Source organism: Mrakia frigida (assembly GCF_051309035.1).
Source record: "Mrakia frigida strain ATCC 22029 unplaced genomic scaffold BDY24scaffold_17, whole genome shotgun sequence".
Lineage (NCBI taxonomy): Eukaryota > Fungi > Basidiomycota > Tremellomycetes > Cystofilobasidiales > Mrakiaceae > Mrakia > Mrakia frigida.
In genome coordinates this window covers 279,620-293,126 of record NW_027481264.1, presented here as the reverse complement: position 1 = coordinate 293,126, position 13,507 = coordinate 279,620, and the positions used below count along the sequence as shown (strand labels likewise).

Below are 13,507 nucleotides of genomic sequence, written 5' to 3'. Positions count from 1 at the left end.
GTCGATTCGTTTCGCTCCCTCGTCATCTCGCTGAGACTGGGGAGAGAGGATCGGCTGGTACTGAGTGGTACTCCTCCTGATCCTCCGGTGAATCGCCCTTCACCTTCCAACGAGTGGAACGAGGCCTTCCTCTCTCCCAGAGGACCGAACTCCGACGATCTCCTCCCGTCGTATCCTCCTCCTGGACCTCCTTCTATGGAGAACCTCTGGGACGACTCCCCTCCTCCTCCTACGTTCGACGTCCTGAATCGATAATCGACGGATTGGGCTGACGATATGGACGAGAATGAAAGGCGGTCCGACGAAAGAGAGAGTCGATCCGAAGAAATCGAGACGCGATCCGAAGATGCTGAGAACGACCCGACTGAGCTTCGGAGGGACGATGCTGATCCTCGAGGTTGACGGTAAGAATCTACTCCTGCTCTCTCGGGAGAGTACGAGCGACCGTCGTGACCTGGACGAGGGATGGGACTCGCTGCCGACGGAGGAGGAGGGAAGATTGGACGCGACGCCGACGAAGTTGAAGAGGAAGATCCTGGACGTCCTCCTAATGGGACCGTCGACTGAGGAGGAGGGAATCGATCCGGAGATGGAGGTTGACGGAAGGAATGAGCTGCTGACGAGCTGGAGGATGGGCGACCGGGGAGGGAGGAGAGAGGAGGAAGGGTCACTCTCGACGAGTGCTCCGAGCTGGGTCGAGCGAATGGAGGAGGAGGACCCATCTGAGAGTCTCTTGACGACGATGAGCCTAATCGATGATGGGGAGGTGGTTGTAGCTGTTGACCTGCGTATCGGGCTGCCTCGCTCGCTCTCCATTCCCGTTCTGCTCGTTCGTCCGATTCGGTTCTCCAGGACCCGGGGGAGGGTCCTTCTCTCGATTGAGGACGATGGGTGTGAGGAGGTGGTGGTGGTGGGTTTCTTGGATACGCCTCCTGGGGAGAAGGGTAGAATCGAGCTGCTTGACCGTGATGGGGGGGAGGAGTCGACGTGTTGCTGGAAGAAGGAGGCTGATGCTGCTGATACTGAGGGTGCTGCTGAGGGCGCCGATTCGATGGATGATGAGGGGGTGGTGGTGCTCCTTGGTGGTAAGTTGAATGCTGAGGCTGAGGGTAAGGGTGATGGGGAGGTGGAGGAGGAAGGTAGCCGTGCGACTCGTCGGTGTAGCGTCGAACGAGTTGAGGATGACGCTGAGATCCCTCGTCCTGGTAGGATCCGTTCCTTGATCCGAGCGTCTGCCTTCCGTGAGGTCGATGAGGTGGTGAAGGAGGAGGAAAGGGAGGGGACGGTGCTGCCTGATGCTGATGGGAGTACGATCCGGAGCTCGGGCGACGACGAATAACCTCTTCTCGACTTCGACCTTGATCCTCCAACGACCTCCTACTCCAACTCTCTGGCGGAGGATGACCATGTCCGATCGAGGACTCCGAAGTCTTGGGTCGTTTCCGTTCCTCGGATCTCGACGACGCGACCAGCCCTGCGTCGACGGACGTCTTCCTCTTGACCGAGACGACTCTGTTACGAGAGGAGGGAGGAGGAGGAGCGATAGCAGCCGATCCGTGAAGTCGAACCTTGACTCCCTGAGCCGAGATCGCTCGAGTGATCTCCGTTGATTCTGAGAAAGAGAAGAGGAAGAGAGAGAAGAGGTCAGGCTCCAGTTCGGAAAAAGCTGAGAAAGAGAAAGTTGGGCGTACTCTCCGCTCCAGGGTAGAGTTTCGAAGTGTAGACTTGAAAGGGATCTGAAAAAATCGTCGTGCAGTAGTGGAGAGCGGTTCTGAGGGAGCCAAACGCAAGCAAGTCGCGTCAGTTCTCGTCGATCCTCCTTGAGTTTGGGCGTGGAAACGAAGCTAAGCGCACCCAACGATCTCGTACAGATCCAACTTCAGCCTAAACTCTCCCTCGACCTTCACCCCCAGATCGGGGAAGACGAAGAAGCCAGCATCGGTGTTGTCGACGTCCTTGAGTTGGAAAAGGGACGACACAGTCTGGCCAGACGTGTACCGGGTCTTTCCGTCCTTGAGGAGGTGAAGATGTTCTTGAGACTGAGATGCTGGAGTGAGAGTAGCGTTCCTGTTTGTTTGCGTAACAAGGACAAGGAAGGTTGGAGAGGAGGAGGGAGAGATTCAGGGGCTCGTCGGACAGGAGAGAAGAAGATGAAGAAGAACAAGGGGAGGAAGGGAAAGAAGAACACGGACATGAAGTAGTAGGGATCTGAAACGAACAGAAAGAAACGAAGGTCAGGTCTTCTTTTCTTTGAGACACCAGAAGGTTTCACGCGAGACGCGTCGAAGGAAGGAACTCACTCTGAAGATAGCTCTGTCCAGCGACCGCGACGGGCTCTTCCTCCAAGCCACTCTCCTTCGCCTTCCCCTTGCCCTTCTCCTGAGCAGTAGCTCCCAGTCTCTCTCCCATAGGATCGTCTTCCGAAGGAGCAGCAGAGTTGGCTTTCGAGCCTGCTTCCTTGAGGGGTCGGTGGACGACGTTGAGCTGAATGATGGGAGGAGGATCGATAGGTCTGCGGTCGCCTGTGAAGAGTTTCGAGTTCGTAGTGAGGGAAGAAGAGGGTGGAAAACAGAGTAGGTCAGTGAATCTGTACCTCGTGGGGATCAAAGGGAGAAAGGAGCAGGAAGAAAGGGAGGGACAAGGGACGCGGCGGAAGGATCTGAGGAAACAATCGAACTGACCTTTCTCTCCTTCGCCACACATCCTAGCCTGACGAGGTTGCTGCCTGAACTTGAGAGAGTATTCACTACGAAATCCAGAACCGAACGAGACGACGAGGGAGAGTTTTCGAGCAGATCGTACGACGGGAGGGAAAACAACGTCGTCGATGCAGGAGGGAGGAGAGAAGGCCGACGAGGACGTTGGAGTTGGAGGGAGGAGAGAGTGTCGAAGGGAGGACGCCATGGCGAGAGGAGGAGGTGAGGAACAGGGAGAAGAGAAGAAGAAGGAGAAGAGAGAAGGGGAGTCAGTTGAGGTTGTTTGTGGTGGTTAGGAGGAAGAGAGGAAGGAAGGGTGCGGGAGGAGAAAGAGGCAGCGGAGAGTCTCGAGAGAGAGGGGGGTGTTTGACCTTCGTCTACTCCTCCGCCGAGACGCTGTTCGACTCCTGAAAATCTGGCGTTTCATCAAGTTCAAGGCAAACCTTCTCCTCTGTGAAAGAGAGGAAGGGCCTCGAGTACCAGCGAGGCCGCCTCTGGTAGAAGGGAGGGGTTCATCCCCAAGCCAAATCAACTCTCGCAGGATCTCTTCTGCCGCGTCCCTTCTGCTAGCTCCACCTGCGATTCTTCGTAGATCTATGGCTCCGAAAGCTCGATAGATCCGAGGCAGGTTTGACAAGAGAGAGAGGGAATCGGACGAAGAGTGCGAGTCGGACGACCTTCCTTTGGCGAGAAAGGAAGGGATTCAAGCTGACTTCTCTGCCCTCCCTTCCCTTTCTTCCAACCCTTCCTGCACCTCCCCTTCAACTCAAAGAGCTCTAAATCAACAGAAGAGTACTCACATATCCTTCCTAGCGCCCCCTTTAACCTGCTTAACCGGCGTAAAGACGAAAGGAGCTGCCTCTACAGCTTGAGATTTGGTGGAAGAGGTCATCTTCTCGAGCTTCCCTTCTTTTGGAGCGAGTCTTGGTTCCTTCTCCTCGCGAGCTGCCTGCAAAGAATTTCGATGATTCCGAAGCGATGGGATCCGAGAGTAGTAGAGCTGAGTGTGGAAGAGAAAGAGGGATATCTGTCTGAGGGTTGATGGACGTTTGAAGGCTTCTCGTTTTCTCTTTCAGCCCAAGTCCCCTCGTTCTCGCACTCGACCTTCTCCCCCTCGTTTCACGCAGTTACCAAACAACCCTTTCACTTCAAAGCTTATTCCGACCGTCTTCTCGCTCCTGTGTTTTATGTGAAGGAGCAAGAGCGGACTCTCTCTCGAGAGAGAGAGAGAGAGCGAGAGCGAGAGCGAGATGAGCAGGTCGAGCTCCGTTTCGACTCTCCGCTAACGAACGCTTTCTTTTCGCCTGGGACCCTCTTTAGGAGGCAGCAGAGAAGAGAAACAGCCTAAGGAAGGAAGAGCATTTCCACTTGAGGTCGATCAGCCACGTTGAGGAGTTATTCTCCGAAACAAGGTGTTGTCCTCGTTGGATTTGGGATTTGGTTGTTGACTTTCCTTCTCTTCCTCCTCCTTCTCGTTCTTCCTCCCTCTGACGTACAGGAAACAGGTCCAACCTCCTGCGACCGTGCCGAGGAGGGCATACTACCGAAACGTAAAATCCAAAAGAAGCAAAAACAGAAACAAGCTCGACCCAAAGAAGACGCGTCCATCGTCCCTCCATCTCTCCCTAGAACTGCCTCCCCACCGACGTCTTGACGACTCTATGAACAGCACCTCCTCCGAAAGATTGATCCTGGAAGTGAAGAATCTCCTCCTCCGTCAAGATCTTCTTGCCTGCTCCTCCGAGTTTACTGTGAGAGAAAGGAACAAAGGAAGGGAGGGAGAAAGAGAGTTTGGTCGAGTCAGTTTTTAGGATGGTGGCATGTGGGTCGAGTTCGGTTTGTTGTGCTGTTTCTGATCTCGAGTCGGAACGAGCAACTCGGAGAGTTTCAAGAGTGCTAAATGAGAGAACAATGAATGAGACAAGGACGACAGCCTTTGCCGAATTCGAAGACGGGTGGCGCGTGAGGAGGGAAGGGGACGTGTGCGACGCGAAGAGGAGGGTTGGATCGAAACAGAGAGAGAGAGAGAGGGTTAGAACGAACCGTTTCTTCTTCTTGACGATGGGAGACATGACGTCCGATCCGGGCCTGAGAAGAGAGAGTAGAGCAGAGAGAACGCGGGTGAGCCAGTCGGAAGCTCCAAGGGAAAGTCGGAAGGGAGGGCGGAAAGCGGGAGGACTCACGAAGCAACCTCAGCCGCGTCCACAGTCGCCTCCTCCTGCGAGAGACTCTCCCTGAGAGCCTTCTTCGACGATGAAGCTTCAACGGTCTCCTCCTCACTCAATGCCATCGGATCCTCTTCATCTTCCTTGAGCATCATCGGATCCTCCTCCTCGACGACCTCTTCCTCCTCCTCGTTCTCGTCGACGGGAACTTGACGAGCCTTCACGACCTTCTTGACGGGAGAAGCAGACTTCCTAGCAGCGAGGGACGACTTCCTCCGAGTAGACTTGACGGGAGTAGATTCGGCGGAAGAGGGTTCATCGGCGACCGACGCGACTGAGAAAGACGAGTCCTCTTCCTCGTCCTCTTCAGATTCCTCAGCGTCGTCGGATTCCTCCTGACAAAGGTTTGGGAAACCAAGAAGAAGGGATCAGTTCTCCTTCCTCGCAACGCTGAAACCACCCTTCCTGACGGCGTGATCGCAAGCAAGACAACGCCTCTCGGTTCGACGAGCAGCGGAAAGACTCACCTCGTCTTCGTCCTCCTCTTCTTCGCTTCCCTCTCCCTCCTCCTCCTCCTCACCCTCCGTATCCTCCTCCTCTTCCTCCTCTTCCTCATCGAAAAGATCTCTCTCGACGTAGAGGATCGACGAAGAATGAGCCGTCTCGGTCGTCTCTCCTGCGTCCGTTTCCTCGTGGTCGACGGCGAGCTTCGAGAGGGCTTTCGAGACGGATTTGACGGGTTCTCCGAGGGATTCTTCGCCGAGGTTGGTTGCTGGGGAGGGAGAGGCAGGTTCGGAGATGGAGGATTCGGTCCCGTCGAAGCTGCTGTCTTGAGTTCTGGCGATCTGAGGAGGAGGAGAGGAGGGGAGGGTCAGCTCGACGCGACGAAGACGACCAAGGAAGACTGAGGGACTTACTAGAGACTTATCAACCTCCGAGTCATCCTCGTCATCCTCATCTTCTTCCTCCTCACTCTCGGTCTGAGGAGTAGCAAACCTCGTCTTGTTCACTCGAGGCTTCATGACTGAACGCTGGACGATGTCGATCTGCTTTCCCTTGAGGACCTCGGAACGTTCGGACTGAAAGCGATCAAGCAAGAATCGAAGAGTTGGATCAGTAACAGTTAGAGGGGATACGGGAATCGAGACGAGAGGTCGCAGAGGGAGAAGATATACTCACAGCCTCAATCATCTTCTCCGTGTAGTGTCGTTCCAAGTCTCGCATCCTCCTGTCGGTATCCCTAGAGAGCTCCTCTCGAGTCTCAGTCTCAATGGTCGCACATTTAAGCTCAAGTTCAAAGACCTGGAGTCGAAGAGAAGAACGAGAGTCAGTCGCTGCTCCACCGATTCGACTTCTCTCCGACGCGTCCCGAACGAAACAAGACATACCTTCATCCTCAACTCCTTCACAACATCGAACAGATGCTCAACCAAAGCATCAGGCTCATCGTCGTCGTCCTCCTCTTCCTCCTCTGCGAGAACGACCCAATGAACCGAGCGTGAGTCCTTGCGACGCGACGATCTCGTCCTCTCCCTCCCGTCGGAATTGAAACAGACGGGAACGAAAGACTCACCCTCCACAGCAGCCATCAACTCCTCATCCACCACCGCCCTCTCCACCTCACTCTCCCTAGGCGAAACTGCAGCTCCCACAACACTCAACAACCCACCCTCCTCCACCCTCTCCCTCTCCTCAACCGTCGGAACCTCCACCACCGGTGCCTCCAGCACGACCTTCGGCTGAGTTTTGATCGAAAGAGGAGGAGAAAGCATCTCCTTTGGGATAGCAGGTCGAGTCGTTGACGACGACGCAGCCTCGGTGCTGAGGGTGGGGGCCGAGAAGGAGGAGGGAGGAAGTTCGGGTCGTCGAACGACGAACTTGGGAGGGGCGTGGGTGGTGGTGATGATGTCCCTAGCGACGGCGGAGAACTTCATGACGTGGGAGTTTTCGTCGAAGCCGGTGTCAAAGGGGTTGACGTGGATCATCATAACCTACGAAGGGGGAGGGAAAGAAGGGTCAGTCGAAGATTCGAACGAGCGACCGACGAGCCTGGGATTTTGGATCGAAGGGGGAAAATAAGGCCGGTGGAGACTCACAGCTCTCCCATCTCCAACGAAATAGTTCTGGAACATCTCGGTAAGCTTCGAGTGTCGGAAGGGGACCATCCCGAGTTTGCGTCCAAAGCCTGCTCGTCGTTGGTTCGATTGGAGGACTTCCATGCATTGACCGAGGACCTATGCAACCCCAAACGAGTGGAAAGTATAGTCAGTACAACTTCGTCGAGGTTTCTGACCTCGAGAAGTTCGATTGAAGCTTCGAGAGACGCGACGAGTGCGAGGACAGACTCACCATCAACGACTTGTTGATGTTTCCAGCCTCCTTGAGCCTCTCCCCCGTGTTCCCCGTGTTCTTGGTTCGTTCCGAGCCGGCGAGATCGACGATCGAGAGGCGAGAGGTTTGCATGGAGGAGATGTCCTAAAAACAACGACGAGAAGGAGAAAGAGGAGTCAGTTCGGCGCGTCTCGTTCTCGATCTTCGCATCCTGCCCTGCCATCCTCGTTCGCTGAAGAGATTGAAAGAAAGGTGATACTTACATCCGGAGCACCGTTATGAACCCTAACGATCTTGATCGTAAACACTCCATGACTCCTCGACGAGACCGAGTTGGCGAGCGTTCCGAAGACCTGTCGGTTGATCTGGCCTGTTGCGATGACGGAATGAGCCTCCTGTAAACGACAGAACGAGTAAAATGGGCGTCAGCAATCTACTTTTGCTCCTCTACATCCTGCTTCTTCCCTCTCTCGACTCGAATTAGTCCGACCCAAACCCTTTCCCTCCCTCCCTCCCCTAACCCACTCTCATCTTCAAACGAAACAAAAAGCACAAGATCAACTCACCTCCCTACTGCGAACCCTAACCTCCCTCAACCCAGCCACATACTTCCCATTCGCATCCACATCGTTCTTCAACGTCAACGCCTTCCTCTTCACCCCTCCCGCTCCGCCCAATCCAGCCAACGTATTCGACGACCCAAACCCTCCCGGCATCTGATGATCCGGGTACAGCGACGACCTCGGGAGCTGGGAGATGGCTCGTGGGATCCCCGACGAAGGGTTGTGGGAAGAAGAGTGGGTGTGGGTGGAAGAGGAAGCGGGGCCGGTGGAGGTGTTGTCGAGGAGGTCGTAGATCTGCGATTGGAAGGAAAGGGAGGTTCAGTGGGAGAGGGAAAGGGTAGGAGGGGGAGGAGGGAGTGAGAGTAAAACGGACCTTTTCGTTGTAGACTTCGCAGTAGGAGACGAAGACGGCGTAGGAGTAGTTCTTGTCAACGGTGAGGACTGGCCGACGCGTCGAGAGGGAAGTGAGCGAGACCCAGGAAGACGCGATCAGCTCAAGGGTTTTGGCGAGTTCTGAAGGTACGTGAGCAGACTTACCAGTCGGATCACTCTCTCCAGCCGAACCAGGCCGAGCGTTCTGAACGATGGAAGGTCGACCGGTGTAGCCTTCCTCGGCTTCGTTGACGATCTCGACGGAGGAGAGGAAGGTGGGTCGGATCTGAATCAAGCCAGAGCAATAAAAAGGTCAGTTTGCTTCTCGCAGAAGATCTGTAATAGAGAGGCAGTTGGGTCGGACTCACGTTGAGCTCAGTTTGCCTCTCTCCGACGCTGTTGAAGACGACGTCGATAGCTCGAGGGATGACACCTCGTTCGTCTCCTGACTTGTCGGCATCGGCTCCTCCTTGGATGGTGTAACTATAGAAGAGGAAGAGACATCAGTCAGTTTGATTCAGACGCGGAAAAGAAAGCAAGACGCGTTAGGAGGTGGAGGGAGAAGGAGGGACTCACGATTTCCCCGAGTTGGTGACTCCGTAAGCGAACACGAGGCCGTTCTCTCCGTTCAGAAGAGACTGAATCAAAGGATTAAACACAAAATATGAGCTCAACGAGAACGAGAGGAACGAAAGGAGAGCGCAAACGAACCTGAACGAGAGGCAAAGCCGTCGCCTTGAAGAACTCAGGCTGAGGAGTCTCGGGAGCGAAGATCTTGGTGAATGTGTAGGCTTGAGAAGGTTTGAGGAAGGAGTTGGGCCGAGTTGGGTCCTGCAAACCAACGCAAATCAAAGAGAAGGTCAGCTCGAGTGGAAAGCGGGCGAGGGACGGAGATGAAACGAACCGAAGGAGCAGTCATGATGACCTCGGTTTCGTTGGCCATGACGAGATAAGGGTCTGAGCTTGCAGCAGCAGTTCCTTCAGGGGTAGGTCTGATCCTCAGATAGGCCTGTGAGTCGGGAAAAGAGCGAAAGGAAGGAGAGAATCAACATCTCGTGCGTGAGCTCAGCGCTCCTCCCTCTCCCTTCATTTCGACCGTACCTTGATGCTCTCCTTATCCCCCGACGAAGATGGACCCGCTCCTGTGACCTGATGAAGTCTACTGAGAGCTGGAGCTGTGATCTTTCTTACTGAAGCGTTGGCAGCGTTGAGGAACTTTGAAGCCATGGACGGTTTGGGAGTGGCGGAGGGAGCAGCGGCTGGGGTGGAAGCGGAAGGTCCAGGTCGAGGGAGGAGGGAAGAAGATGACTACATAGAAAGAGGGAAGGAGGATAGTCAGCTTGAGCTCCTATGAGGTTGGTAGAGGAAGAGTTGGAGGAGGGAAGGGAGTATAGAGAAGGGAGAAGGAGCTCTCGAACCTCCTCCCTCTCCTTCCTTCCTTCTTTCTCCCTTCTGCCTCTCGTAGAGATATAGATTCGAACTCACTCCATCTATCTTCCTCGAGCTCTCTACCTTCTTCCCTCCTACACCCCAAGTAGGTCGTTCCGCCTTCTTCTTGAGGACTGAGGAAGAAGCGACGACTCTCTTGTTGACCTCCTCCTTCGGAGCTGTTGCTGTTGACGACGAGGAGGGAGTGGAAGCTGCTGAAGTAGCCGTAGGACGAGTGGAAGCTCTAGGAGCTGTAGAAGGTGGCCGACGAGTAGAAGATCGAGTAGCTGGAGTAGTAGAAGTTGGAGGGGGTGCCATCGTCTGAGAGAAGGATGCGGTTCAGGTCGAGCCTTTGTTTTCAGTCGCGTCCCTTTCTTTTTGATTTCGCAAAGTCAACCTTCTCCCTCTCAACGACAACGACCTCTTCTCTTTGCCCTTTCTTCTCTTTTCTTGATCATGGCCACCAAACAAGCTACCAAGACTTCTCAAGCTATCTCGCTCAAGGGGTCAACAAAGATTGTAACAGAATTCTTCGAGTTCAGCGTCGTGAGCTCGCCCTCCCTTCCGTCCTCTCCTCCTCCTTCCCTTCCTCTCTCCTCGAGCTCACACTGCTTCCTCTCCTCCCTTTCTATCACAGAACTCGATCCTGTACCAACGAGGAGTATATCCTTCTGATGATTTCAAGATGGTCAAGAAGTGAGCTCCTTTTCTTGACGTATAGCTTCGAAGCGTTGGGCTGAACATCTCTCCCCTCCCCTTCCCTCCCGCGTTTGGTTTTTGTTCGTCCCTCCTCAGATTCGGGACTCAAATGCTCACCACGACGGATGAATCCCTCCAAGCCTACCTCACTGCTATCACAGAACAAGTCCATGGTCCGTTAATCCTTCCTCTATGCGGAGCTTCCGTCCACAAAAAGTCAGCTCAGCTCGAAGCTCACCTTTCCCTCCCTCCCCTTCTTTCGTTCGTTCAACTCCAGCCTGGCTCATGTCCGGCTCCATCTCCCGCCTCGTCCTCGCCATCATGTCCAAAGATACTCGAGAAACCATAGAACGTTGGCAGTTCGACGTGAAGATGGAAGGGAACGAACCCTTGGTGGAAGGACAGGAGTGAGTCTTCGTCGAGCTCATCAGCCCTCTTCCTCTCGCTCGTTACTCTCGTTCGCTCGAGCTGACCCTCATTTCTACTTTGCTTCTTGTTGCTGTTGTCGTTGTTGTTGTGAAAATCAGACCTCCTCCCCCTCCCAAACCCAAAACGGAGAAAGCAGTTCAATCCGAGATCCGGGACGTGATGAAACAGATCACCTCGTCCGTGTCCTTCTTGCCTATGCTGGACGAGCCCTGTACGTTTTCCCCAATCCCCTTCCCTCTCTTCTCTCCATTTCCCTACTCCTATCCCTCCTTCTTCTCCCTCGTTCCTGCTCACTCCAAAACTGACTCGTGTTCCCCTCCCTCTCCCTCGCCCTTCTTCTCCCTCCCTCCCACCCTTACCCACCCACAGGCACCTTCAACATCCTAGCCTACACTTCCGCCTCCTCCGACGATCAACCCGCCCAGTGGGTCGAGTCGGACGCGCACATGATCGATGCCGCTAGGGTCGAGCAGGTCAGGTTGAGGAGCTTCTCGACGGCCGTTCACAAGTTGGAAGCGTTGGTGGCTTATAGGTTGGATTAAAGTAGGGAGAGGGTACGACGAGCTCTGAAAGAATCTTGCGAGTCTTGGGAGTGGAAGGACGAGCGGGTTGGGGAGAGGGAGAGGGAGGGCGTGTTGCATCGTTCTGGTTTCTTGCTTTTGTGCGCTCTAGAATCGAGTAGAGGGGTGGTGCGTGGTGCGTGGGTTTCGGTATGACTTTGATGACCTTTTCGCTTTACTATTTGGGAACTCTCGCGATCTCAGGCTCCTTCGAGTTCTAGTAAAGAAAAGGTCGTTTCATCGAATCGTGTCCTCGTTTCGTTTCGTCGCGTTGCCCGCCCGTCTCTCAAGTCGTTCGATGGCTCTCAGCCAGAGCGACCAGTAGCTTCTCGTTTCCTACCCAACCCGACGGGAAAGAGCAAAAAAAACAAAGAGTCAGCTCGTTTCGTTCCCGCGACGCGTCTTCGTTTCTCCGTTCGACTTGAAACTCACCTACTCAGAACCCACAGCGCCAGAGGTAGGCTCTTGTCCATCAGTCGCATCAAGGCCCATCTATTCACCACCAAAGCGATTCATCAGCACGAGCGTGAACGAACGGAGAAAGAAGAAGAAAAGAAGACTCACCTGATCCAAACCTCAAACCATCCACCCTTCTGCGACAACCCCAGCCTCCTCTCCGAATCTTGCGACAGAGCCAAAGCCCTCTTGAGCATCGAAGTTTTGAACTCAGCTAAGGCTGGACCAATGGGAAGACCTGTTCCCCAACGAAACCAACGTGAACGTCAGCGAGAAAAGAAAAAAAAGAAAAAAGAAAAAAAAACGCGACGCGTCCCCGTTTGTTCCTCACTCACCTCCTTCCCCACCCAGTTCCGACGTACAAACCACCCTCGCCAACTCCACCGCATCCTCCAAAGCACTAGCCGCTCCTACTCCTCCAAAGGGAGGCATCGCATGTGCTGCGTCCCCGATCAAAACGACTCTCTCCCTCCCAGCTGCAGCCTCTCCCTCTTCCCAACCCGAAACCGTTCCTTTCCCGTTCTCTCGCAAAGCATTAACGACTTCCCAGCACCCTGCACTTCCGTCTACCCACTCCTTCTCCACCGCTTCCAACACTTCCTCTTTGCAATCCCCAGCGGCCCTGAGCGTTCTCAGCACAACGTTTTTGAGCCCTCCGTCCGTCGCGTCCCTCCATTCTGGGAAGTCGGAGGTGCTGATGGTGAGGATGCCATACGTGAAACCGGCTTGTTCGTCGGTTAGGTTGAGGAGGGTAGAGGAAGGTGTGCCGAGGAGGGGAACGAGGATGAGGGAGTAAGCGGGCAGAGAGGAGGAGAGGATCATGTTGATGGAGGTTTGGGACGGGAGATGGGGGGTGAGGACCGAGGGAGAGAGGAGTTTGAAGTTTAGGGTTAGGTAGGGGAGGGTTCGGAGTCGAGTTGGAGAGGTCTGAGGAGAAGAGAGGGAGAGTAGGTGGGTGAGGGTTGGGGAGGAGAGACCTTCGGCGCCTGAGAGAGAGAGAGGGAGGGAGAGGACGCGACGTGAGCTCGTTTCGCTCGCTCAACCGAGCAGCAGAGAAGCAGACTCACCAACCAAGAAATCTCCGTCTTCGAAACTTTCATCATCGAACCTCACCCTGACCTTCTTCCCACCCTCCAACTCAGAAACCTCCACGGCTCTCCTCCCTCTCCTCACATCCACTCCCACCTCCAACTCCTGCTTCAGCACCCACCTCAGCACGAACACAGGCATCTCGCCCTTCCATCTCTCGATCGCAAACAATCGGTTGAATCTGGGGTCGCAGATATGGATCCCAGCGTTGTCGATCCCTCTTCCCGTCGAGGATCGAGAGGCGAGGGAGGTGAAGGACGAGGGCGAAAGGATGGAGAGGAGGGAGGAGCGGCCTGAGGGAGAGATGTGGAGGGGATATTGCTGGAAGGGGGATTCTTCTGAGTAGACGGAAAGGAGATCTATCAGTCTGGGGCGAGAAAGGGAGCAAGAGAGGGAGAGGACGCGGGATGCGGGAAGCGGAACGGACCCGTTTCCTTCTCAAACACGACGACTTCGATGTTTTCGTTCCCGATCTTTCGCATGGCTTGAGCGAAAGCTAAGCCAGCTCTGAACAGAATAAAAAGTGAGAGCGATCAAGGTCAGCTTCGAGGGTGAAAGGGGACGGACGGGAGCGGAAAGTCAAGCTCACATCCCGCCTCCGTTGACGAGGATTCGGACTCGTTTCTTTGGGATTTCTGGATCCGACATCCTTGATCTCAAGGCGATGATGAACTCTAAAGAGAACGGAGGAAGTTGTGCTTTTGAAAAATCGATGCTGG

At 54.7% G+C, this 13,507-nt stretch overlaps 4 protein-coding genes across 4 annotated transcripts; 1 reads left to right on the top strand and 3 right to left on the bottom strand.

Annotated features, from left to right (window-relative positions):
• Window positions 1-1,647: 1,647 nt before the first annotated feature.
• BDY24DRAFT_72654 (uncharacterized protein) lies at window positions 1,648-3,972 on the bottom strand. The gene is made up of 4 exons (XM_076645083.1): window positions 3,497-3,972; window positions 2,682-2,746; window positions 2,301-2,522; window positions 1,648-2,208 (listed from the first exon to the last, which is right to left on the bottom strand). The coding sequence occupies exons 1-4, from the start codon at window positions 3,586-3,588 to the stop codon at window positions 1,904-1,906; spliced, it is 684 nt and encodes a 227-aa protein (XP_076496237.1). The 5' UTR covers window positions 3,589-3,972; the 3' UTR covers window positions 1,648-1,903.
• Window positions 3,973-4,173: 201 nt separating this feature from the next.
• On the bottom strand, window positions 4,174-9,893 carry BDY24DRAFT_362692 (P-loop containing nucleoside triphosphate hydrolase protein). The gene is made up of 20 exons (XM_076637888.1): window positions 9,613-9,893; window positions 9,229-9,435; window positions 9,032-9,136; window positions 8,839-8,958; window positions 8,704-8,765; window positions 8,496-8,610; window positions 8,293-8,413; window positions 8,129-8,196; window positions 7,759-8,049; window positions 7,456-7,587; window positions 7,211-7,336; window positions 6,958-7,095; window positions 6,435-6,852; window positions 6,250-6,332; window positions 6,041-6,163; window positions 5,779-5,940; window positions 5,389-5,706; window positions 4,880-5,256; window positions 4,740-4,784; window positions 4,174-4,445 (listed from the first exon to the last, which is right to left on the bottom strand). Exons 1-20 carry the CDS (start codon window positions 9,871-9,873, stop codon window positions 4,322-4,324), a joined length of 3,396 nt encoding a protein of 1,131 aa, XP_076496236.1. The 5' UTR covers window positions 9,874-9,893; the 3' UTR covers window positions 4,174-4,321.
• Window positions 9,894-9,971: 78 nt separating this feature from the next.
• MAD2 (spindle checkpoint protein MAD2) lies at window positions 9,972-11,420 on the top strand. Its single transcript, XM_076637727.1, has 6 exons — window positions 9,972-10,101; window positions 10,193-10,251; window positions 10,351-10,427; window positions 10,532-10,661; window positions 10,782-10,894; window positions 11,053-11,420. Exons 1-6 carry the CDS (start codon window positions 10,012-10,014, stop codon window positions 11,223-11,225), a joined length of 642 nt encoding a protein of 213 aa, XP_076496235.1. The 5' UTR covers window positions 9,972-10,011; the 3' UTR covers window positions 11,226-11,420.
• On the bottom strand, window positions 11,396-13,507 carry BDY24DRAFT_390518 (FAD-dependent oxidoreductase). The gene is made up of 7 exons (XM_076640670.1): window positions 13,378-13,507; window positions 13,216-13,295; window positions 12,767-13,123; window positions 12,035-12,685; window positions 11,808-11,937; window positions 11,676-11,735; window positions 11,396-11,579 (listed from the first exon to the last, which is right to left on the bottom strand). The coding sequence occupies exons 1-7, from the start codon at window positions 13,434-13,436 to the stop codon at window positions 11,549-11,551; spliced, it is 1,368 nt and encodes a 455-aa protein (XP_076496234.1). The 5' UTR covers window positions 13,437-13,507; the 3' UTR covers window positions 11,396-11,548.